Source organism: Sciurus vulgaris (assembly GCF_902686455.1).
Source record: "Sciurus vulgaris genome assembly, chromosome: 1".
Lineage (NCBI taxonomy): Eukaryota > Metazoa > Chordata > Mammalia > Rodentia > Sciuridae > Sciurus > Sciurus vulgaris.
The window spans coordinates 36,976,853-37,002,391 of NC_136461.1; the positions used below are offsets into that span (position 1 = coordinate 36,976,853).

The following is a 25,539-nucleotide window of genomic DNA, read 5'->3' on the forward strand; positions in this document are numbered from 1 at the left end:
AACCCCAAGCTCAATCTCCATACATCTCATGCCATACTCTGCCCCAAACAGAGGGGAATCTGGCCTGTGTGTTTCTAATTCCTTTACACTTATCTCATCCCAATAGCGCTCTGCACGATCCGTTTGATGTCCAACTTCTGAGCCTGCTTTATAAGTCAGCTAAGCCCTTTCCTGCTCAGAAATAGGAAGTCACATTTTTTGCCAAGCATAAACTGACTCCAGTCCTGGCTGAGGTCAAGTTCAGTTTAGAGTGCGGTACCCATGGGGCTGGGATGGATCCCCTGAAGCAGAGATCCTAGCTCCTGCCAGGTCTCAACCTCAAACTCGTTTATTGGGACCAAGCTAGGAAGAATTCAGTTGCCTGCCAGGATGCCAGTGGAACCTCTGGCCATCCAACAAGCAGTCCCAAATTTTGCTGCCTCAGAATGGAGACAGATGTCAAACTAGGCCTGATAGCACTGGGGCCAATCAGACACCTTCAAGTCTGCCAGGGAAACCTATGTATAGAGAAGTCCAGGAAGCACTGGGCTGGAGTCAGTAGGCCTGCCCAGTTGTGCTGCCTTGGAAAAGTGTCTCCTTTCTCTGGGTCTTACTATTACTCTTATTATGATCTATCAGGTGAGAGATGTCCCTCACTCCCAGGCTCTGAATGTAATTAGTGAGCCTCCAGCCCACCTGGGTCCTCTAGCTCCTGAGCCACTCACTATCTTGGGAGAGAGAGGAATTAGCTAAGTCTCTTTTAGTCTCAGCTGCCCACCTGTCCCCACTGGCTGCTCTGCCTTCTAGGGTCCCTCCTGGTTGTACCCCACTCCCAGTCTCTGATTTGGCGGGAAAGTCTCTCCTTGGCTTCAAGTCGGGGCATAGGACATGTAGCACATGCTATTGCCAGAGCTCTTAGGTCATAGGGGCCAATAGGAATAACTGGTCAAACGATCACTTGGCCGGCATGGGAAGCTTGAAGCTTGTGCAGGTCCCAGTGTGGGTGAAATCTGCCTCCTTTGGAATTTCTCTGGGCAGAGAGAACATGGACCACAAGGTGGAGATCACTTTTGTGTCACACTGATTTAGAGTTGGGTGACCTTGCACAAGTTCCTTCACCTCTTTGGGGGGCTCAGTTTCCTCATCTGTTAAACGGAGATCATTATATCTTGACACTGGCACGAGGATCTGTGATGAAGTGAGTGTGCCAAGTGCCCACCATGCTGTAGGATTTGGACAAATGGCAGCTCTCATTACCATTGTCATTGTAACAGGTGACTTCTGGAGCCTGTCCCTGAAATCACCTTCTAGACCCATTTCTATCTTTTAGCCCCGTTCACTTCACTTAGCCATGTCTTCAACAGCCCTTCTTTAACCCAAGCTGGACCCGTGACACCAGACGGAGGCCTGGAGACTGGTGTTTTGCTCTTCCATTTGCATCATGACCTTGGGCAGCCCCAACTTGCTCTCTTTGGATCTCATTGTAACATCTGCTCCATGGCACTGGGGACTCCTCTCTCCCACCCCTGCACTTTGGTTGAAATACTCACCGAGAGGTCTGGAGGGCCAGTTCACAGACGCTCAGGGGTTTTAAAATAGCAGCATTCTTTCTTTTTCTCAATGTGTCTTCCAGGGCCCGGGATGCATCCAGGGGAGGGAAGGATGGCCAGCGTTCACACTCCGGCTCCCAAATCCAGCTTCACAAAAGCTAAGCCTGTTTGCTTGCCCCGCCCTCGTAGCTCCCACAGTGGGAGAAGCCAAGCTAGAGCCAGGAGGCTTTGACCATCCAGGAGCAAGCCAGTTGAAAGCCACGGTCCACATGAGGTCACAGATGTCTTGACAACTGGGGATCCCTGCCCCCCGGGTTGATATTGGGGCTAATTTAGGAGTTATAACATAGGCCACATAAAAATAGTTTTATCGGTAGAATAAATACATTTTTCTCTTTTAATATGGACACATATTTTACAAAAGAGCCCCATAGCACTATGGGAAATTAAGACCTTCTACAAAAAAGAAGATGTAACTCGGGTAAAATAAAGCTCTAGTGTTCTAACGGGTCCCGACTGGACTGCCCCAGGGTGGTGGGGTGGGGTCGCAGACCCTCGTGCTGTTTCTCTGGCTTCTGCACGGGGTGGCGGAAGTCAGGAGGGCCCAAGGTTGTGCAGCAGGAAGTGGGCAACAAAGGTGGCGGCGAGGGTGGGGAGGAGGCCCAGGGTGGTCGCTGAGCTGCTGGTGGGCCCTGCTGGGTCCTGTTGTTGGGGCTGGTCCGAGAGCTGGAAGGGGGTCTTGGCAGTCCCAGAGCTGGGGGTGGGCTGGAGGGGCAGCAGGGGTGGCGAGGCGGTAGTGCTGGAAGGGAGGAAACAGAAGGCAGAGCGGCCATCAGAGCCCCGCCCTAGCGCTCTGGTTGGGCTCTGTCAGATGCATTTTCTCATGAGAGGGAAGGAGACAGGGGCTTGGACAGGGCAGATGAGCAGCCCAGGTGAGCTCTGGCGGTCACACTCACCCTCCTGCCAGGTTTCAGGCTGGGCCATGCCCACCTATCACCCATCACAGGACTGGGTCCCAGTCAGAAAGAGTTACAGTGTTAGGGAAGAGACGGCTCTGGGGTGCCTGGAGGACTCAGCCACCATACTAGGCCACAGGCGCCCCTGCCCCCGGCTGCTGAAAGAGACAGAAAACAAAGTATGCCACTGCTGTCATCGTGCTCATCATCCGGCCTCCATTTATCGAGCATCCCTTAGTCTGGCACTTTAAAAACAATGTTTCTGGTTCTCACAACAAACGTTCAAAATGGGTCTCATCACTCCCTTTTAGCCGAGGAGGAAACTGGGGCTCAGAGAGGCTACCTGATGGCCAGGTCACAAGGGAGAGAAGGGCAGCTGTCTCTGCACAGCACAGGGAGTGTTAGTGAAAGATGCCGTCCTTCCTGAACTTATGAAAACAGAGTCCACTTCCAGAAGTAACCAGTATGATTCTTGCCTGAAGAAAGCCTATGTGACAGAGGGGGAGGGAAAGAGGGACAGATATGAGAGGAGACAGGCTGGAGGGACTTGGCAGGCTGAGTCCAGCCCCTGGGGCCTTGGGAAGCTGGAGTGGAGGGCGGGGCCAGGAAAGAGACAGATGGAAAATGGATGAAAGACAGAGGGCAAGGCAGGGACGGGAGGAGAGGGGGCAATGACAGAGGCATGACAAAGAGAAGCCACAGGGGAGAAATCTGATAGGTCTGCAGAGAAGAGGAGCAGGTGTGCTGCGATGAAGAAAGGGCCCCAAGCAATGAGCAAGCCTACTTGGGGGGAACTGGATGAAGATGAAGACAAAGGAGCCTATGAACCCCACGCTCAGAGGGGAAGGCAAGGCAGGGCCTGTGCGTGGGAACACAGAGGGGCTCCGATCCAACGCCGGGCCAGGGAGGCCTCGAGGAAGTGGGGATACCGCAGCCAGGAAGGTTAGCCCATGGGAAGGCACTCCTAGTAGTCGAGGCAGGTACTCACGGGGCCCTGCTGTGCAAAGCACTGGCCATTCTTAACCTTTAATACTCAGGATGACACAAGGAGGCAGGAGTGTCATCCCATGTACTTAGGTGGTTACTAGCAGGGGGCCAGTGAGGAGGCTTGTCCCTCACTGGGCAGACCGTGGGACAGATTGGTGGAGGTGAGGCAGGGCCGTTTCCACAGGCTCTGTAGCTGCTGACTCCCCAGGTCATCTGGGGGTACCCCTGGTCTACATTTTTTGGGGGCTGGGCCTTGAAGTACTAATAGCTGGCCATAATCACCATGGGAAACCCTGGAATCATTCCCAACAGAGCCTGATCCATACCCCATCCTGTCTGAAAACCTCACACAGCTAGACTCAGCCTCTATCTGGGTGGGTCCACAGGGACCCTAGGAGTCACCAAGCACTCCCCTGCCTCCATGTAGGTTCAGCTTGGGAGTGGACATCCAAATGGCTTCTGGGCACCATGTCCGGGTCTTCCAGATCTCAGGACAGGAAGGGGTCCTCACCCACCCTGCCTCTCCCTCTCCAGACTGCCCTGATGATGCATCTTGCTCAAGGTTCCTTTCCAACCTGGAATCTACAGATGTGATGTATCATAACCTTTGGCTTTGGAAAGTCCCAGAGGAGCTTTCACGAGAGCAGGGAGCAAACCCTTGTCCCAGAGGACACATCACAGTATTCCTGAAAAGTGTGCATGTGCGATTAGGGTGGGTCAGTGGCTTCTAATGCTCCTTTTAACTCACAGAATCCAGTGTGCTTTGTCTCCTGTGGGTTCTGGCTTTCACACTGCCAGAGATCTGGCCCCATCCAGCTGACAGCACCTTTCACGGTTCCCCTACACACCCCCTCTTCAGTCACACTCTGTCTTACTGTCACTGTCCCATTCACCTTCAAAGGCCTGCCTCTTCCTTGGAGGACTTCTTTGATCTGCCCTGCATCCCTCAATGCCATCTGGCAGTTAAGACTCCCACAAAACCTTGCACATCTCTCATTGACCTCGACACGTGGTAGATATGTATTATTTGAGGATTGAATGGGTTTTGATGTGTCTTAGAATAATGCCTGGGAGTCAGGATGCATGAGATGATGGGGGCTAATTTAATGCAGCATTATATTTGTGCCTGTATCTCTACCACCTCATACTATGTGCTGGCACAGTGTGCTCGGTACTACACCCGCGTCATGTTCTTTTTATTCCCACTTCCAAGATGAGGAAACTGAGCTTGAAGGAAATGAACCTTCTTGCAAGAGACAGGATGTGCAGGGGTCTTCTGTCCCCTCCAGCCCAAGCTGCCAAGGTGCTGTCCCTGCCTGAGCTGTGAGTAAGCACTTAATGCACAGGCAGGGTGAAGTGCTATCTTCTTGTTGAGATCTCGCACAGCCCTGGATGGAGGCTGCCAGGGTTGACTGAGGCCCTATGAGGCCTCAGCTCCTGCAGGGGATTAGTGCCTGTGCCTGGCAGGGCCATTACCTCAGCCCCTAGCCTCCCTTTCTTTTCTAATGAAAAGAAAAACTAAAATCAAAAAACACACACAACACAAAGAGTCCATAAAAATTCCTTCCTAGCAGCTGCCCCTTGGTTCCAGCCTGAGCAGCGGGGTGGCTCCGAGGGCTGGCTTCGGGTAGCAGGCTGGTGTGCCCTGTGAGGCAGTTGGAGCCGCGGCCCAGGCCGGCCCCACGACAGAAGGCTAAACCAAGTAGGAGTTATGAGAACTCGTCTCACAAGGCGCCCAAAGGCATTTTCTTTCACACTTTGAGAACCAAAGATGAAAACTCCCCGTTGGAGCCTGAGTGGGCTTTTATTGCTTGGAAGGAGTCCCAGGGAAATGAGGTGGGACTCGGGAGGGGGATGAACCCCTCCAAATGCCCCTACCTCACCTCCCCGGCCCACTGTGCTCACAAAACTTAGTCTCCCAGTCCAGATTCCCACCCCGCTCCCTTCCTCATGCTGGGGAAAACTGTCTCATGGCAAAGCAGCCACGAGGCCAAACCAAACACTCCTAGCGTTCCCAGGCACCACAGATGCCTGGCATCAAGGGCAAGTCTGCTCTGGGTGGACAGGGCCCCTGGATGGGAAAGTATCCCTCTGCCTGGGTGGAAAGCAGAAGTCCTGAACTGGCCTCAGCTACAATCCTGGCTCATTGTGTGACTTGGGGCAAGCGCTGCCCTCCAGGCTCAGTTTTCCTGTCTATACAATGAAGAAGCAGGAACCCAGGGTCTTTAAAATGTTTTCCAGGGATCAAACCCAGAAGTTATGACCTTAGACAAAAGCCCAAGGTGGGAAGCACAGGAAACCAAAGTCAGTGCCTGAGACAGTGTCAGCTGTTGACCTGAGTCCCCTCCAAAAGGCCACCTGGAGTAGAGGCGCACTTTAGCACCAGAGGTCTCTGAGAGCCACCTGGGGTTAGGTGCTGAGCAGCTTTTGCCTTGACTTCCTTGCCAATACAAGGGGCTGGTGCCTTGAGAGCTTCAAGGCAATGCAGGAAAACCAGCTTGGGGACATGCAGGCCTGGGGTGATGGGGGCCCTGCCACCTGGAGGAGGAGACCCCATTGTAATTCTCTTCTGGGCTTCTGCCTCTCAGGCCAAGCAGACAGACAGGCAAAAACCCAATGTGCCCAGTGTGCCTGCAGCTTTACTTCCTGGCATCTGGGCCCTGCCAGCCTCACACCTTTTCTGCACAGCCTCTTATGCAGGAAACCTTCGCTCTTCCCTTAGCCTTGGGGACGATGGGCAGACTGGCGTATTTTCACTAGCTTCATAGGAGACCAGAGCTGGAAGTGCCTGTCCATCCTGGAGCTGAAAAACTGGGGCTCAGAGAAATGAGGTTTACCCAGGAGCTGAGACTCAAGGGCTCTTTCAGTGATACCATACTGGGGAGCCATCTGTACCTGTCCCCCAGCAGCACTAACCACAAGCCTGGGCAACCAGTCTGTGCCTAAAATGTCCCTGAGAGACTGGGGAGAGTTCACAGCACTCTCCCAATGGCTCATTTAATTAAGTCTTTTAGTCTAACACATGCTTAGAGCATTTCAGGCAGCAAATGGGGAGACAGAGTGGGGTATCCCAGACCAGAGACTCTGTAAGTCAAAGGATCAAGGTCAGAGGCAGCTGGCACAGTGTTATTGCTGGTTGCCGCTGGTCTGCCGTCAGCTTTGTGCCTATGAGCAGTTGTGATCTCACCTGATCTCTAAGCCCCAGAGCAAATACAGGGAGGGGATGAATTTACACTTTTTTCATGTGGCGATTCTGTTCCCATTTCTCATGCGGACTTCTTCCATCTTTAAACTGCACAGGGTCTTGGGCTCACATGGAGACTTGGACCATCCCAGAAAAAGACCTGGTTGTGTTAGGAGAAAATGGAGCCAAGAACTTGGACAGGAGGGTCAGGCCAACGGGAGGTGTGCAGAGCCCTCTTCTGGGAGGGACTGTGTTTCCTCCTCTCTTGCAGGGCTTTGTCTATCTGGTCAAACTTCAGGGGAAACAGGCCTTGAGGGCAATGGCCTGGCACATGTGTGTACTGCACCCACTGCACCTGCTTGATGGCACTCGCCAAGGCTCTGCATCCACCACGTGCTGATGCTCCCTTTGGGCAGTCTTGCTTTGGCCATGCCCAGTACTCAGAAGGCATTCTCTTCCCTACAGAGTGGGTCAGCCACTCTGGTCCCCCATTCATGCAATCCCCCACCCCTGACATATGCACATAGGCAAGCATGCATGTCTGTGGCTTGGAGACTTGCAGGTTTGGAGAAGAGAGCTGGCATAACCTCCAAAGACCAGTCAAGGTCCTAAATGCACAGGAGATGTGGAAGGGTTTCCACAGGCCTCACGTGGCATGGGAATGGCCTCTGCCTTGGCTTGCCATGGTCATACCCCACCCTGCTGCTCACCTCTGGCCCACAAGAGGTGGAAGATCCTGGAGAAAGTTCTGTTGCCATGCAGCCATGTGCAGACACGCGCTTGGTCCTTTCTACGGATATCCATAAATCATCCTGCCACGGGCTGCTGCTTCTCTAAACTTCCTCTACTGTGTTTATATCTTGGGTAATGAGGGGCGAGGGGAGGCTAGCCTGCTCCAGGTGGCGTTCCGGCCAGGCACTTACAGCCCACACCCCTGGCTCACTCCCCCTCCTCATGTTCATGAGTAAGGTCAACAAACACCAAGCAAGACCTCAGGTGACCCAGAGCCATCCAACTCAGATCTGGTCCCCAGTGCCCTCTGGCCTAGAAATACAAGTAAGGAACTTCAGTGTGGGCAATGGAACCGGGATCAGAGCTGCCACCAGGGTTCTGGAGGAGGAAGGGAGACCTCAGCCAGGCCAGGGTGGGAAAGACACTCCCATGACAGTGGGTGGTGAATGTGATCCTCAGTGTTGGACAGACCCAGATTCAGGTTCTGCCTCTCCATGACTCTCTGTATGCTCTTCGGCAAGTTCCCTGATCTGGCCACCTCTGTTTCCTTGCTTGTGAAACAGGCCTGCCTTCTATGAGTCTTGGCAGAACTAGGCCATGAGGGGTGTCAGCACCTGGCACAGAGTGGTAGCTCGACCAAGGCCACTTGCACCTCACCCAGAGCAGAGAGAGAGACAAGCACAGCAGGGTGGAGGGGCTGGGGTATGGTCCCCTGGGGCCTGCCCATAGCCCACTGAGGTTGGACTGGCAGTACCCAGGGGAGGACAGGCAGCAGGGAAGGCAGGAAAGGTGAGAGTCCTATATCTGGGCAAGTTTTCCTGGCAGGGGGGGAATCCTGCAGGATCTGCAGCTGAGCAAGGACAATGCATACGGGCAAGACTTGGAGCCAAGGGACCCATTCCCATTAGGACCCTGGGCAGGATCCTAGGAGAAAGATGGGCAGGGAGAGTTGACAGAGAGGATTTAGGGGAAGAAAATGAGAAAACAATAAATAAGCTCCAAAGAAAATGATTTGTTAAAAGGGCTACAGTTGGGTTTCAGGTCATTTCCAGAGAGTTCTCCTCTGCTTCTTCTTGGAAACCTGGGGATCTTAGGAGGGAGATCAAGACCCCAGGGAGCTGTGGAGTCTGTGCCCTGCACCTGGGCCTTTTGGGGAGCTCAGGGCTCACTTTCCCCAAGAAGCAGTGAGGAACTTAACAAACAGGCTCCTCTTTGGTGGAAACTCCCTTCTCCAACCCGACCAGATGGAGGAAAGTTAGCCAAACACAATTTACCTGTTGGGATAGAGAAGGGGCTCTCTCTTGCCAAAGAAAAGCTATTTTCTTCTGAAACCAGGCTCTGTGTTTCAGATCGACATGTTGTGAAAAGGAAACTGTTTGGAATCATTTACCCACATTTACCTTTCAGACATAGTTAGGGGCTGGGAGCCCGTTGCTGGAGCTGACAGCCCAGCCCTCTGTCACCTCATGGGTTGGACCCACCTCTGGTGGGGCTCCTGGTCACCCTGGATTGTGGACATGAATGCCCAGCCTAATTGGAACCCTTAATGGCTGCCAGCTCCTTCTCTTGCCCCAGCCTTGTTGGCAGCCTACAAAGCCCTACCCACTGCTGAAGAAAGGAGCTCCCTGCAGCTCTCTGCCCTGGCTCCTGATTAGACGGGGGTGGCCCATGTTGGGCGCCTGACCCAAATGTGTTGCAACAAATACAGCTACAGCGATGCCTCTACCTCAGACAGGTAGGGCCAATGAGAGATCTGTGGAAGTACATTTTCCAGAAACCCAAGCCAGGCACTTTGAAACCCATGCCCAAAGGCTGGAAAACTCAATTCATTTTTATTCCAAGTTTTTTTTTTTTTTTTTTTTTTTTTAAAGATAGTGCATACCCTCTGCTTTATGGCAGGGGGCTGAAATGTCAACTTTCAGTCAAAGGCTCAGGGATCTGGCTACAAGAGAATCATGCAGTGGCAATCATAGGAGGCAGCCCCTGATTCCCTGGGTGGCCTCCCCATTGGTTTATCCTCCATAAATGAAGAGTTGAGTCAGTGTTTCCCAAAGTCACTGGGAAGAATCTCCAGGTGCACATTCACAAGGGCTTCCCAGGCCCTGCCTGGAAGATCCTGATTCATTATGTCTGTGGTGGGCCTGAGGATTTGTTTATTTAACAAGTACCCAAGGTGATTTTGTCCAGGTTGCTGAGGAAAATTCTGGATGATATCTTTAGGGTACAGACTGGACTCTGGATTCCAAGGGCCCACTGCTGGGGGCATGAGGTCCAGGGCGTACTGACAGTCCCTCCCTGGTATTCTAGTGAAACTATTCTCTGTACGTGGAGATTTCTGCTAAACAGAAATGTAGAGAGACTGCTCCATAGAAATTGCAGGTAGAGGATGGCAGAGAGTGTCTTGGTGACAGCACAAGTTCTAGTGACAGACAGGCTGAGAGGGGGTGGTGCTGGTGGCAGGAGGAACATAGAGAAAGAGGATGGAGGGATCCCAGTATGTTAGGATGAGCTGCACGTGACCATTTACACAAGTTTCACTAGGACTGCTTCTGAGATGGTGCCCCAAGCATTAGGACCTCAGTCATGGACTCATCTCTCTCAAAGTGGAGACCCCTCTGCAGCCTCCCTGCCAGGATGTCACCACTTGGGCTTTCCAGGCTCAGGGAGCTCACACCTTTTGGCCTAGCAAACATGTTCTGTTTGTTACTAGATGTGCCTCCTGTCCACGGGACAACTGGAAACCGCTTGGCATACCAGGGGTGATCCAGGGAGGCCAAGAGTAAAGCAGACTCTCCTGCACCTGAGTTTTACTTATAAAAGTGCAGAGAATCGTCCTTGTTCTTGTTTTGAGACTAAAACTGCAAAATCAGATGTGGATGTGCTCTACAAACCCTGGAGGAATCCTTGGTGAAGGGGGAAGAGTCAGCTCAGAAGTTTCCGCTCCGATATCCCCTGCCCCACTTGCCCGGAGCAGGGATTGCCTGGTGGCACTATGCCCTGCCTTGGGGATAGAGGGGTGTCCATAGCCAACTTCTGGGAAACCCCCTGCTCTCCAGCTCACCTGTCCTCGATGCGGACCCAGAGGTCATTGAATTGCCGTGGTCGCTGGTGTCTGTTCTGCCTCTTGTGCCACTTCTTTTGCCTTCCAAACTCCTCCAGCTGACTCAGGCTGTCAGGGAGCAGGAGGTGCGGGGACAGGGCTGGGTCGTCCTCCTCAGGTGGGGTGGTGGGGGTCGCTGAGGGTGCTGCGGGGACAGCGGCAGCTGGGGTTGCTGGGGCAGGGCTGGCTGAGGTCCCCTCAGGAGGGGGTTCTGGGCTCCCAGCAGCAGGGCTGGAAAGGGGAACAGCACAGGAGCATGTCACGCGGATGTGACGCAATTCGGTGGGAAAGTCACTGGGGAGGAAAAAATGCAAGGGCACCCGGCCCGGCTCTGTGAGAGGAATCTGGAATCCCACGGTCTGGTGTGGAAGATGGAGCGCTGGTTCCTTCTTTCGCCTATTTAGTCAATAGATATGTATTGAACTCCTACTTTGCACCAGTCACTTTTCTAGGAATTGAATATCTGCAGTGACCAAAACGGATACTAGCTCTGTCCTTTTAGAACTCATAATTCAGAGCAGAAGACAGAGTCAAACATATGGGACATCAGACGGCCACAGCTACTGAGGAGAAAATAAAGCAGAGACAGATAAAAAAGCATGGGAGTAGAGGGTGCTGGCCAGGGACCAAAGGGCGCCATGTGAACCCAGAGTAGGAGGCAGTAAAGGAGCAGGCCCAGACAGGTCTGTGGGCAGGTCTGGTCTGGGTCAAGGTCTCGCTCGTCCTCAGATCTGGCTGAGGCAAGTTATCTGTCTTCATTTTGCTTCCATAAAATGGTACTGTGACAGTCTGTACCTCGCAGGACAGGGATGATGTAGGTGAACACAGGCACAGTACTTAGAACAGGGCCTGGCACCGAACAGACCTGTCTCTGATGTTGGTCAGCGAGCAAAAGGACCTGCCTGTTGGGCGGGCACTGAAGTGTTGTGTAGACATGTCTGTGGAATTGGTGTTCCGTACAGGGGTACACACATAGGCCTCAGCCTGGGAACATCCTCTGCTCTCCCCCCTTATTCTCTCCATTTGGTAGCCTCAGTGGAATTCCTTCTGGGGAGCAGTGGACCCTGGGAGAAGGTTGGGAGTGGTTTCAGGAATTGTTTCTGAGCAGGCAGCTTGCAAGGGAAGATGGTACCCAAGGCCGCTTACAGTCTTGCCGCCTGGCCCCCCACTCCACTCTCCCTGCATGATGGGTGAGGGGCATCTCTCGCTCTGAAGGAAGAAAGGCCATAAGCTCAGCCTATAATCTCCCAGCCCCCATGGCAACCCCAGATTCCCAGGGTCCAGGCTGCTGGGAGATGTCGCAGCTGTTGGGGAGATAATTCAAAACAGTCAGACAAAAAGATAGATCCAGGAAGCACCTGTGGCTGAGGATGGTTTTTATTGTTGAAGCCTACTCAGCATCCCCACCCCCCTCAGCCCTGCCAGTTCACTCACTCCCCTGTGCAGGAGACAGGCTGAGAACCCTCAAAGCAGAGCCCATGGGGGTACAGTGGGGGACCCCCTCCATTAAGGCCTGGTTTCCAAGATGAATAAATAGGAGGCTCGCCAGACTCAAAGCCTGCTTGCCTTCTCTGCCCTGCTCAGGCCACACACAATGACATTTCAGGAATGATCTTCAGGGATGTGCTGGGAGGGGGAGGCAAGGGGAGAGGAGGGAACTTGAGGAATGTCTTGACCCTGAAACTACCTTGGATTCTCCACCCCTTTAGCAAGCCTGCCTGGCTTCCCTCCCCAACACAACTGCTTTGTGCTGGGTTCAAATGGTTTCGGCAGGAAGAGCAGTCTTTCAGGTTAATGCAGAAGATGAAAAGGGGTGGAAGACTGGGAAGGAATCTCCATGCCAGTGCTTAAAGTTCCTCTTGGGGTACATGGAGCCAAGGGAGTTTGGCCTGCAGCTAGGAGATCGGCAGCTCACATCTCTGAAGGTCAAGGTCTTAGTCCTTTTGGAGCCCCGCCTTCAACCTCCAGAGTGGGTATAAAGAGAGGTTGGGAGGTCAGGAGGCCCAGAGCCAGGCTGCAACGTACATGAGCTGAGTGTCCTCTTGTGAGTGCCTTTACCTCTCTGGGCTCAGGTACCTCGCTTATTAGATGGAGACACTCACAGTTCCTTCGCTGTGAGGTTGTTATGATTGAACAATTTAGGAGTTAGAAGGAGCCCCTAGAGCTCAGTACAGAGTGAGCAGCCATTAATGACCTGCTGTGTCTATGCAAGCTTCTTTCAGTCCCTGGGTTTTATGACCTTAAGGACAGGGGTTAAAGTCATGCTTGTGGGTTAGTGAGGAAGGTTTTTGTGTAAGGGATGGAGAGTTGGCTGCACTGACCCCCGAGTTTGAGCATCCTGACATTGGCCTCTGGGACCGCATGGGCTCTAAAACCTGGCTCTTTCCTGGTGCTGGTGCTGTGGACCCATAGACTGAGCTGGTCTCTGTCCTTGGGCAGCTCCTGGACTTGGTGGTGGGGATAGGGCAGGAAAATCCCCAGGAAGGGAAGATGGGGGAAAGTGGCTTTATGCACATAGTGGGTGTGCCTGGCACAAAAGTCAGGGGTGAGGGGTGGGTGTGTCCTGGCAGGAAGTCAGAGGCGGCAATGGAGAGGGTACAGGCAGGAAGGTGAGGACCAGGTGAGGGTGGGGCAGCAGGGCTGCCAAGGAGTGGGGCTAAATGCAGGAAAGAGGCCAGGCTGTGGCTTGTCCTCCCACAGCACTGTGGAGATTTAGGGCTGGGGCATCCATCAAATCCCCCAGGTAGCAACCCAGAGGTTACTTCCAATCCCCATTCAATTCGCCAGTCTCTGGATTCCAAGCCTTTGGCAAATCTTAGTGCTACCCACTAGAATTTCCTAGTGGGATATGCAAAACCCACTGCTGCGTCTGGCCCTGCTGTGACCTCCCATCAAGACTGGACACCAGCCCCCTTTCTGCTTTCCTACCTGTAGTCCTGTCTCCAGTTGTGGGAGCCTGGTCCAGTTGGTCCCCAGGAGGTCCCATTACGCCATTGTTTGCTTTTTTTCTCCCCCCAAAAAAACTTTACCCTTAGGCCTGAGCAGGAAGGCAGGGGCAACCAGCCATGAAGCATGTGTTCAGGCATGGCCTGTGACAGGGAGCAGCAGGCCAGCCAGTCCCAAGATGCCCTGAACTCCTGTTGCTTACCTGTGGATGGCCTGCCCTGCAGGTGTATGGTCCACCTCCAGTCCTGCCTGCCTCAAGACATCGATGACAGTGTTGTTCCCTAGAAAGTGACCTAAAACATAAGACACGAAGCAGGCTCAGTTACATGTCAGACTGCTGGTCAGTGGAGACAGCCTTGGACCATCCCCTGGGGTTTGTGTGGACCAGTGAGCTGCACTAGTCAAGGTCCTAGACTCCAGAAGGCAATATGGCCCTCTGAATAAGATGTGGCCCTGCTGCTACCCTATCTGGGTTCACATTCTGGCTCTGCTGCTCACAGCTGTGATTACATGCCTCAGTTCTCTCATCTGTAAAGTGGGAATGATTGGAATTGCCATCTCTGGGGCTGTGAAAATTATAGAGAGCAATGACTGGCACATAGTGAAGGCTCCCAAGTGCTTCCTGTTCCACTTTTGTGTATCCTGCCACTAAGCCAACCCCAGCCACTGACTGTCCAGGCCGGGGCAGTCTCCAGCAGTCAGGTAAGCCCAGCTCCAAGGAACTCTCAAGTCCCAGCAGGCCTACAGCTCATCTTTGTAAGTTCCAACTTGTGTATCCTCCCACAGGATAGGAGTGGTGTACTTTATGTTCTTGTGGGTCTCCTGGGCTTGTCCCTAAGGACAGAGACCACATCACCACTGCCTAGCACAGCTCAACACATGCTGGCAGAGTCTGAGCATCATAGATTCATTTGTTCACCATCTAGTCAACATTTCTGGAGCACATGCAATGGCCAATATCCTGGGGTGGCCATTGAGAACTCACTGAGGGGGAGATCAATGAAACCCTGCTGATTACGGGTCTAGCTGGCACTGACAGTGATCTAGAGGGGGTATGAACACAGAATGACTCCTCCAGGGGTGGTGTCAGAGGTGTTTGTATGGGGGAGGGGAGCTGTCTTCTTAAACACCCCTCCACTATTCATTTGTTTGGCAAACATTTATGATGCCCTTGCCTTGTGACCTGCTCTGTACTAGGCACTGTGAATATGAAAACAGAGAACTTTGTGTAAATCCCCTAAGAGAGGGAAAATGTCCTTTTTTTTTCTCCAGGAAGCAGGCATGAAGTCTGAGAACTCAGGGGAAGCCTTTCCCAGATTTGGGTTAGGGGGCATTCTCAGGAGACCACGGGGCTGCTGGGAGTCAGCATCCTGGGATGGCCCTCTGCCTCCCAGGCCTCAGTCTCCTTCCTTCTCAGTGTGTGCAGGGTGGGGTTGGCCAGGTGCCTGCCCAGCGCGCTGGCTCCTCCCACTGTGAGTCTGCCTTGTGAGGCCACTGCCCTGAGCAGCGCTCTCCCTTCCTGCTCACCTTTCCTCCCAGACCTGGGGGGATATCCCTGCCCCCTGACTCTGATTGCCTGTGATGGGTGGTGACAGGTGGGAAGCAGGAAGGTCAGCATGCTGACAGCCCCAGGGAGGTGGAGGCAAACAGAGAATGGACAAGCTGGCAGGAACGGACAGGCTTCCGGCACAGATGGAGCCTGGCTGGGCCTGTGCAACAGCTGGAGCAGAGGAGCCTGCCCTACAGCCCCCTTGTCTGCCAGGCTCCACTCCTGTCCCAGGTCACGCATCTTCTACAGTCCCTGCAGTCCTACCTGGGGATCATGGGAAAGATCACTAGACTGGAATGCCAGAGGGCTGTGGACCAGCATCCCCTCCATGGAAACCCTGGGCACATCCTCCCATCCCTCAGTTTCCTCTATGTGTGGGGGTGGGGGTTGGGCTGCGTGATGCCCATGGCTCCTCCAGCTCAGTCTATGGGGAGGTTCTGTTTGACTTGAGACCCTTATGAAAAGATATTCCCATCCCTCCAGCCCCCCCACCAATTTATTTCATTTGCTTAGCCAATACTGAATGCCACCTTGTGCTGGGCAGTGGGGACTAGGCAGTCCGTTCCAGGTAGTCTGTCTTGAGAACAGGGCTCTTTTGATCGGGGCACTAAGCAGATGGATACATGGGACCTGGTGAGGGCACATGGGAGTCACCCAAGCCAGCTTGGGGGCAGGGCAGACTTCTGGGGGGAGGTATAGCTAACAAGGTGAGGATGGGAGTAGGGTGGCATTTGGGGAGGGTGGCATCCAGGAGTGGGGCTGGATGGCATATACAGAGGCTAGGAGGGAGTGGGAAGTTGACTGCAAAAGAGACCTGGAGAGCGCAGGCACAAACAGGCCCTTCCAGAGAGCTGGCCCTGACTTATGCTGTTGAGGACAGAAGACCCACGCTCCTGCCAAGCTGAGTCTCCTCCTCAGCCTGTGGTCCTGGGCAAGTGGCTTTCCTACCACCAGCCTCCATTTTCTCATGTGTCAGATGAATTCACAGCCCTTTGATAGACTCCTTGGGGACAGTGATAAAGCTCTAATGAGGCAGGACTGGAGGTCTTTTGGAAAGGCCAGAGTCATCCTGGGTGATGAGCTGACAGCCCTGGCTGGGCCAGAAGCATCCCTCTTCTGGCTTGCCCTGTGGCACAGTGGGTGGAAGAGCACAGGGAGTGGTGATCTGCAGTGCCCAGGCTGCACATTTCTGCCAGAAACTCTCGGAAGCTGTTTCAGGCAGCAGAGGCAATCCCTCTGCCTCCATGAAGACCTGAGTTTAAAGACAAGAACCTCATGGTCCAACACTGGCCCCTGTGTCTGTCCAGAGGATTTCAAGAGCAGCCCTGGAGCAGCAGCAGCTATATGATTGCTGTATACCTGGGGCTGGGTGGAGGTGGCATTCAGAGGGGCCCAGGCCCCAGCATGGCCCCAGCACAGCCCTGACCAATAGGGCCTCTCAGGACACTAGTGGATCCTGAGCACTGTGTGGCAGTGTTTTCAGATCTGGTTGACGCTTCCAGTTGTTCCCTCAATTTAAGAGTGCCAGACCACTGCTGCTATCCTTGAGACCCTAAACGAAGTCTTTTGGTATCTGGAGAAAATGGAAGCAATCAGGGAAGATTCTGAACCTTTGAAATTCTCATCCTCTCCTGCTTTAAGCCACATCTATCCCTCCCTTCCTCTGGGCAGTGAAAGGTGGCCCCCGACTGCTCCTTGCATACCTCCAGGTGCGCCTTGCCATGTGGTCTGAGTGGTCATGCACACCCAGCCTGTGCCCTCACCGCCCCTCTCTCTCTGGGGCTTGGTCTCACGGCACCCCACAGCTGGGTTGGTGAAAGCTGCACTTTCCAGGTACCCTCGCCACCCCTCATGGCTCTGGCTGTGCTCCTAGTGGACTTTTTTCCTCTGGCCCAATAAATGCCAAGGCACTTGGGGTCCAGCCCTTGGTCTCTTCGCTCTTCATTCCACTCACTCCAGGAAAACTCATCCACCCAGGCAGGCTCAATTACTACACAGTGCTGATGACCCCGGAATCGCCCCCTTGTTCCAGACCCACCTGTCCAGCCACCTGTGGACAGCTCACCTAACCCTCCTCGGCTCCCACCAAGCCCTGCTTTCCAAGAAGGTCCTGCACCTCACTGGCCAAGCTGAACCACCCCTTGTGGGCTCCTTTTCCTCCTCTTCCTCCCCCTCTGGTCACCAGTGACCTCTGGTGTTTCCTCTCAAATACGCAGGACTGCCCCAGTCGCTACCCCCTGCTGCCTGAGTCTCTGCGGAAATCATCCTGTTCTCCTCAGTCCCCTCTGCATACCATAGCTACACTGACCTTCCCATACCCCAGAGTTGGCTGTCAGAACATGCTCCCAAAGAGCCACCTGAAGGGGGACTCCAAGCTCTTCAAAAGTGGGGCCATTTCTGATTCATCTTTGTTCCCAGAGCTCAGCCCAAGTCTGGTGCACAGCGGCGGCTCCATGAACATTTGTGGAGTGAATGAGTGACAAAACCTGTTGCTCCTTATCCTTCCCGTGATCTCATTCTGCCCCAGGAGACCTGAGTCCCCTCCATTCATCCCCTGCCTTGTCTCTTGGTGATGCTTCTCCACATTCCCCCAACCCGAGGAGCCTGGCCCTTTGCACCGACCCTTGAGTCGGCGTTCAGTGTGTGTTGCTCCCAGGGGCTGGCAGACAGGACTGCAGCTTGCTCCTAAGTCAGAAATCCTGAAAAAGGTACCACACCCATCCTGGAACCTGCAGGGAAGGTTGTGGAAAGTTTCCAAAAGGGCCTCATGGAGCTGGGGCTCGGCCTGCCTGGCCTGTGCTCCTTGGGTCTCCTGGCCGCTGCTCAGCAGCTCCCTCAGCGCTGGCTTCCAGCTGTCCTCTAGCCAGCTCTCTGCAGGAAGACTCTTCTGTGTCATCCGCAGAGGCATGGCTGAGCAGAGGAGGAGAGAGGGAGGGTCGCGGTAGGTGGGGCACAGAGAGCTGAGGGGACAAAGAGAGGGAGGTACAGAGAAAAGCAGAGAGAGTCTCAGAGAGGGACACTGAAGAGGAATAGAGCTGCAGAACCTGGGGGACAGATGGAAGGACAAAGAGGAGAAGTGGAGAGACAGGCAGTAGGAGACACAGAGATGACGGTAGGGAGAGGGAAAGGGACAGACACTGAGACAAAGAGAGAAAGAGTTAGCGACAAGGACCCAGCAATGAGATGCAGAAACACAGAGAAGACAGGGAAGGAGAACAGGAGGAAGGGGAGAAACGAGAAAGAGAACCCCAAAACCAAAGGCCTGGAGCGGGACCACAGGTCTTCAAATTGATGGGGGCTTGTGTGTTGCCTCCCCTGAGATAAGCCAGGGTTTTAAAGAATATTTATACCCTACAGGACAAGGTGCACTGCTCAGAGGGACCAGTCCCTGTGATGCTTCCAAGCTGAGAAAAAGTCTCCTTTTCTTTTCTCTGAGTGCGAGTGGTTCTGTGCACTCTGTGGGGAGGAGTCCACGCGGGTGATTCAGTTTGGCTAGCGGGGCACAGGCTTGGGGAGCAGAGTGCAGGCAGATCTAGCCTGACTGGCCAGCCAGGCCCACCAGCCCAACAGTCCCAAATGCTCCTCTGATGCAGGCTTATCAACTGACCGTGTGCCTTTGGGCAGTTTCCTCTCCATCCTTGGGGTCCTTTCCCCACATGGGGTCCCAGGGGCTCCTGAGTCCTCCCACCTCTGCGCTCCCATTACATGCGACCTGAGCACACTTTTATACTTCGTGAACCAACATTTCATCCTCACTGCAGTCCTTGGAGGTCCCCAGCTTACAGATAAGAAACTGAGGCTCAGTGAGGGGATAGGACTTGCCCAAGGTCACGCACAGGGTAAGAGGCAAAGCTTGGACTTCAGCTCAGAGATGTTCCAGGTCATTGCATGTTCCAGTACCCCTACTGTGAAGAACTGGCAGTGGTGAGGGATCCTGAGTTCATGTTTGGGGGCAGGAAATTGTCAGAAACTCGTGCACCTTCCAAGGATCAGCAGATTTGGGAGAAAAGTGTGTGGATGCTCAGTGAGAACAATACACCAATTAACAGGGCAATTTTAAGATCACGTTGGGGGCTGGGCAGCAGAGGAGGGGAGAACCAGATGTTCCTGCACAGGCTCCAAAGTAATGTGGGCCAGCGCACATGTTTTCTCTCCAGTGAGTACGTGGGGGCTCTAGCTCTCTCCTCCTGGAAGAAGAATCCCAAGCCCGTATTTATGTTCCGTCTGAAATTAATGCAAGGGAAACTTTCAAATGAGAATCGCATTGCCAGGGCCTCCGGCAGGATATCAAGCTACAGTAGTGTTTGTTTTCTTGAGGAAGTGTGACAGGAGGGCTGGACGGGTGGGCCAGCAAAGGGATGGGCAATTGGGAGAACCGAGGGCTTCCGCTCTGCCAAGGAGTGTGTGGCAGTGAGCTGGCAGACCTGAGCCTCCTCCTCTATAGCTGGTCCAGGCAGGGCTGGGCCTTCTCAGATCAGCGAAGACTAGAATGATGTCCCCTCTGTACCCAACTGCACACCAGGAATGGAGGCACATGGTCCCCACCCTGAGGAGGTCACAGTGTGGAAGGGGAGACTGGCAAACAAACACTTACAGGCCAGCACGAGACATGCAGTGATGGACGGGATGCCAGGAAGGATGGGGCTGAAGAGGAAGGTATGGGACCAAGAGGAAGAGGTGGGAGGGCATTCCAAGGAAGGTGTGGAGGAGGGCAGGAGCAGGAACAGGCGCGGAGAGGAGAGCGGCCGCGTGGGCCTGCAGTTGGAATACATGGTGAGAGGCGAGGTGGGCTTCGGTGAGGGTTGGAGCAGAGGGACTAGCCCATAGGATTCTGAGGGCTTCAGGACAAGGTGAAGAGGCAGATTGTGACTGGGACCAAAGACTGCTCTGCCAATTGTAAGGGAGTGGGGCGCTCCCACCCTGGGGACGTGTGGGGGGAACCCCGCATCCTGTGGGGAGCTGGTGGTGTCTGCGTGGAACCATCGCATCTTGCCGCCTTAGCAGCCTTTAATTCCTGCTCTCCTGTGGGTGGTGCTGGAACGTAGGATGTCAGAAATGAAAGAGCTGCAGGACATCACTGGCCAGCAGGGCTCTGCCCTCTGTATTGCAAAGGCAGAAGCGAAGACGAGGGCTGCAACCCGCCTACCACTGCTCCAGAACTTGGAATGTGCCCAATGCTTTGGATGCATTTCCTCATTCAGCTTCGTGACAGTCCTGCTGAGGCAAACCCAAATTGCCCAGTGTCACGCAGGCAGAAAGGGGCAGAGCTGGGGCAGACGGGGTCCTATCCCCAGCACGGCACAGGGTGTAACTGTGTTAAGAGATTGGGTGGAGGCGGCTATTGAGGCTGGGAATAGGCTGGGGTCAGGGAAGTCTCCCTCTGGAGCAGGATCCGCTCAGGGGCTTCTGCCACATGTCTGATAGTTGTCTCAGGACCTGGCCTCGGTGTGAACTTCCTCTTAGAAGGTGTGCCCCATCTCTCTGGGTTCTTCTAAAATCTTCAGGGTTTGAATCTTTCATTTCATTTGGATAAGATACTTTTAAAATTAACTTTTGACTAGAGACCAAGAGTCTCCTCTTTGTGAGCACCCTGTCCCAGGGGTGAGGACATAAGCCCTGGGGTTTTGACTTAAGCCTGGGCCCTGAGGGCCTGGAGCCCAGTGTACTTTCTCCACAAGACTTTGCTGGGGCCTGCTACATGTCAGAATATGCCAGGACCTGGGGATCCTGTGATGAGTCAGAAATGGTCCCCTTTCCTTCTAAGCAAGATGGTTTCAAATCCAGGTCGTGACTGTGCAGGGTGATTCCAGGCCAGCACAGGCAAGCATAAGCTTGTGATGGGTTTCATGGACAGCAAGGGTTGGTGCCCAGCCCTGGTAATCATTCTCTGTAATGCTGCAGATCCCTTTCCTGAATTACAGCATTTCAGGACCTCGGCAACATGGGCAGGGACAGAGGGCTACCCACTTGCTAGACCTCATTGTCACTTGGAGCTGATCCCAGCTCTAGGGATTTCCCTCCACTGCCACAGAGTATTTCATTCCCTCTGCGTTGGTGGTCCTCTTCTCTTTGTGTAGGAGTGCTGTCCCTCTGAGGGACTGGATCACACTGATGGAATGACAGCACCATGCCAGGCACTGAGCTACACAAGTGCCAGCCCACTGACTCTCAGGCTTATTACGAGGGAGCCTTTGAGGTTGCAGAGAGCAACTGATCCGCCCAAGGCTATTTCTCATGAGAGAGGTCCTGAATTTCTGGGTCCTACAGTCTGTCTTCAAAGTGCATACTCTTAATCTATGACCCCTACCTCTCCTCTTGCCTTTCCTACACTGTCCAGCAAGAGTGCCCAGCCTCTAGCTGAGATCCATAACTGCTCCTTCAAAGTGCAGCCCAGGGACACAGCCTGGGACATAGGCTCTCCATTCCTCCTGACTCTCCCTTTTCCAGGGCAGGAAAGCCACGGATAAGTTAGGAGGGGATGTTGCTCAGGTTGGCTGGGTGCTCTGGGCTGAAATAGGAATAGCAGCTCTGGCCAAGGATCACAGCCCAAAACAGGTGTGCAGCAGCCAGATGTCTCTGTGGTGGGGCAGCGGGGCCCTTTGAAGCACCACATTCTAAAACACTTCCAGAGGCTATGTGGCGGGTCAGGGGGTGCTGCCTGGGAGAGGAGAGAGCAGCTGGGCTGGGTGTGTGCTGCTTTTCCATCCTAAGGTTTAAAGGTGCTACAAGGACCATGGCTGCTTTTCTGGGACCAGTCTCAAGCTTTGAGGGGCATCAGTTCCAGAGCCCACTCACTGAGTGGAGAACCCAGGTGGGAAGGAGGTGGGCATGGGTCTCATTTTGAGGACTCTGGGCATGAGGAGACCTGGGAGGCCTCTGGACCTGCACAGGGTACATTTCCATTGGTTCTCACCTCCTCCAGGAAGGCTTGTCTGATGTAGCCTGCCTCCTTCTGTGCCAGTGGCTGAAGCCTCTGCTAGCAAGCAGGGAACACCTCACTTTGTCTAAGCTCCCTACTGTGCAGGTGGGTAGGGGGAAGTCTCACAGAAGGTCTCAGAAAGCAAGACACTTTCAGGACACCAGGCTGTTTCCCTTTTCTGCTCTCATGGCCTTGAATTAAGCTCCCCCTTGTCCGTCCTTTCCCTTTTTGCTGATTCTCTTCCTAACCATCTCACTGCTTCCTCTCCATAAAAATCCTCCTGTTTAACCCCAAACCACTTCCTCAGCCTCCACCTGCAGGACAAGGGACTCTTTCTCTCAGGTCTTTTTTATTTGTCAATACAGCTCACCTTCCAAAGGGCAGATATAATGTTGCTGGAACCCCTAGCTTCCCACCATGGGGCAGAAGAGGTGAGTTCTAGATCTTGTTTTGCAGTGGGGTACTGCAGGGGCAGGGGGCACTTCTACTTCTAAACCTTGGGGTTGGTGCAGTCATTCATTCAAGTGGGGAACGAGCACCTTCTCAGAACCCAGGGAGCAGGCAGTGGGCAGCCTCAGCTGAGCTAAGACAAATGTTCAGCATGAGCAGAGCTGTGAGAGGGAAACCCTGGCACTTGGAGGGAGCCCAGTGGAAGAGGGGAAGGGCATTCTTAGCAGAACAGGGGGTCCAAGCACCAGCTAAATGTTTTTCTTAGGGCAATTATTCATCAGGAAGAATGTCCAAGAGTACCACCAGCATTTCACTCCAGTTCTCAGAATCTCTAACTCCCCATCTGCAATTTAGTGTACCTATCTGCCAAATGGAATAAGAAATACTACCTAGTCTCCCTCTAGGAGGAACTGAGGATGTGGAGTCATATGAACTGATGAATATGGGTGCTCTTCAAGCAGGGTGGTGCTCTTTCTTCAGGAAGCAATTGCTACCATTAAGAAAAAGTGTGTTTGAGGCTTATATCTCTCTTTTCTTATAATTTGGGGTCTTCACCACTAATCTGCTCATGCTCCAGGCCCAAAAGCATGGTTCTGATTATGGGTCTGCTGCCCTTCAGTGTAAGAGAAAGGCATGAGCTTGGTGACTGAATGTGCTGGATGTGTGGGCACTCAGGGAAACAGAGATGGTAGCTCTGTCTCTAGGGTTCACACGCTTGCCTCTGAACTCTTCAAATCCTGCTTTCTGCCTGGAATTTTGCTTTCTGTGGGGCAGGTGATAGCAGCCCTACCAGGTGGGATCTCCAGGTTCTGGAAGGTTCTTAGATCTACCCTTCTCCCAAAGAATTCAAGAGTAGTTGAAGCAAAGCATGCAAGAATACCATGATGCTAGAATGTTAGTATATTGGAGCCAGGCAATCTTAGAAGAATAGGATGTTGGGGAGGAAGGCACCTGTAGAGGACTCACTCACCTTTGCACCACAAGCTACCTGCCTGCCAGCCCCCTCCCTCCCTTTCTCTGGTTTCAGGTGAAGAGGCACCCTCCTCTACCTTGTCTCTGGTCCCTCGTCTCCTGGCTCTTGGAACCTCTTTCTCCCTGCATCCGCAGCCTCTGCCACCCTATTGCATTCCCTTATTGTGTCTTGAACATGCTCAACTCTTTCCCATCTTAAACAATGACAATAACAACAGGTGGGTGATGGTGGGGGGGGGGATGCAGTTAACCAGTTTTTATAAAGACTTTTTCCAGTTTTATTTTGCTAAGTAAGGACTTTGAGACCTCTTTCTATCTTCTATCATCATAATTTAAAAAAAAAATAATTTCATATAATGTTAAGGAGATCACTTCAGAACATGAGATAAACCTGTAAATTGAAGAAATTTAGCTCATAAAAATGTTACCATTACACTTAAAATCAGCATACTACAGAGACACAGCCACATCAATGTTCATAGCTGCTCAATTCACAATAGCCAGACTGTGGAACCAACCTAGATGCCCTTCAATTGATGAGTGGATAAAGAAACTGTGGTATATATATACAATGGAATATTACTCAGCCATAAAGAATGATAAAATTATGGCATTTGCAGGCAAATGGATGAAATTGGAGAATATCATGCTAAGTGAGATAAGCCAATCTCAAAAAGCCAAAGGACGGATGATATCGCTAATAAGTGGAGGATGACACATAATGGGGGGGAGGGAAGGGTTAGTGTTAGGGTTAGAGTTAGGGTAAGGGAGGGGGGCAAGTATGGAGGAAGGAAGGACTGTATAGAGGGTAAAGAGGGGTGGGAGGGGTGGGGGGAAGGGAAAAAATAACAGAATGAATCAAACAACATTACTCTATGTAAATTTATGATTACACAAATGGTATGCCTTTACGCCATGTACAAACAGAGAAACAGCATGTATCCCATTTGTTTACAATTAAAAAAAAAATGTTACCATTACATACTCCTTTTCTTCAGTTACTTGCCAATCAGAGAAAATCCAAGGACCCACCCCTGCAAGAGAATGGACTAGAAGATCTCAGAGGCTCTTGTGCAAATGCATGAGCCCAGTAGTTAAGAATGGGCTTCCTCTGCCTATGGACTGGCATATATTACCCATGGCACTTGTATGGCGTGTTCCTGAGTGCCTAGGCTTACCACACTGGCCACAGTCAACTTCCAGAGAGGCAGGGTTTTCATCTGGGCCCCCAAACATCACCCTCGACCCTGACAAGTAGCAGGTGGCCAGGTGTCTTTAGTTTGCACGTCTGGACCCTACTGTCTGTGAACCTGCTACATAACCTTTGGAAAAGGTCTAATAGCGCCGCACTATAGAAATATCTCAGACACCAGGACGCACGTATGTGTATGAAATGTGTCAAATAGACAGAAACCCCTTTGCTGGCAACCACCAACAGTTCTGAATATATCCAGCAAGGGTGCAGTGTACAGGGTAAAGGGCCAGGACTGGAATCTAAAGGCCAGGGCTCAAGTTGAAGGTCCGCCTGTGGGCCCTGGAGAAAGCCACTCATTTGCACTTTAGTTTTCATGAGCAAAGTGAGGAAACTGTAATAAGCCCATTTCATGGTGTTATTGTAAAGGTCAGAGGTAAAAAATTGAAGAACCTGGAATGGTACATAGCACTTAGTAGGAGTTTTTATTGAAAGAATTCCTCTACCAGAGCAGAATGAGTGTATCTAGCACAATCTAAAGAGGCAGGTGTATTATCCCCATTTTATAGATAAGAGATTGAGGCTTTGGAAGGTGAAATGAGTTTTCACTAGGATCTCCTAGTGGACACGGGTGGAGCCAGGCCTCAAACCCAGGCCCCCTGACAAGATCTCAGACTTTGTGCTGAAGTCCCTGGGGAGCAGCACAGAGGAGGACCAGACTGCACTCAGGACTAAGCATTCCTGCCCGTCCTACTGGGCTTATAGGGCAGGGTTATGGAGTTGGGGTAGGTTGGGGAAGGGTCTTAATAAGCGTTGGAGGGTCTGGGCAGGTGGAGGCTCAATCCCTTACCTTTTTCTGAGCTAGATTCCCAAGGTGACCTATCACATGATGGCAGGACCTCAGCATGAAATGGCAGGACCTGGTCCCATACCCGGTGAGGCTATTTCCTAAGACATTCCCTGGAAACACCTATGGAGTCTGGCTCAGAGAGCCTTTGGTATGAGCAGACACATGCCTGGGGT

The 25,539-nt window shown here is 52.8% G+C and overlaps 1 protein-coding gene across 3 annotated transcripts in view; it reads right to left on the reverse strand.

The window, feature by feature from the left end:
• Window positions 1–682: 682 nt before the first annotated feature.
• The window catches only part of TRABD2B (TraB domain containing 2B), a 223,956-nt gene continuing 199,099 nt past the window's right edge, over window positions 683–25,539 (reverse strand). Inside the window, exons 4-6 of one of the 3 annotated variants that reach the window (XM_079154573.1) lie at window positions 13,637–13,727; window positions 10,450–10,719; window positions 683–2,328 (exon numbers count right to left, since the gene is read on the reverse strand). In XM_079154573.1, the coding sequence (XP_079010699.1) occupies window positions 2,124–2,328; window positions 10,450–10,719; window positions 13,637–13,727 (566 nt within the window). In that variant the 3' untranslated portion in view covers window positions 683–2,123. Of the gene's footprint in view, window positions 2,329–3,670; window positions 6,011–10,449; window positions 10,720–13,636; window positions 13,728–25,539 lie in introns of those variants that run through there. The other 2 variants (XM_079154571.1, XM_079154572.1) reach the window with 2 other exon arrangements.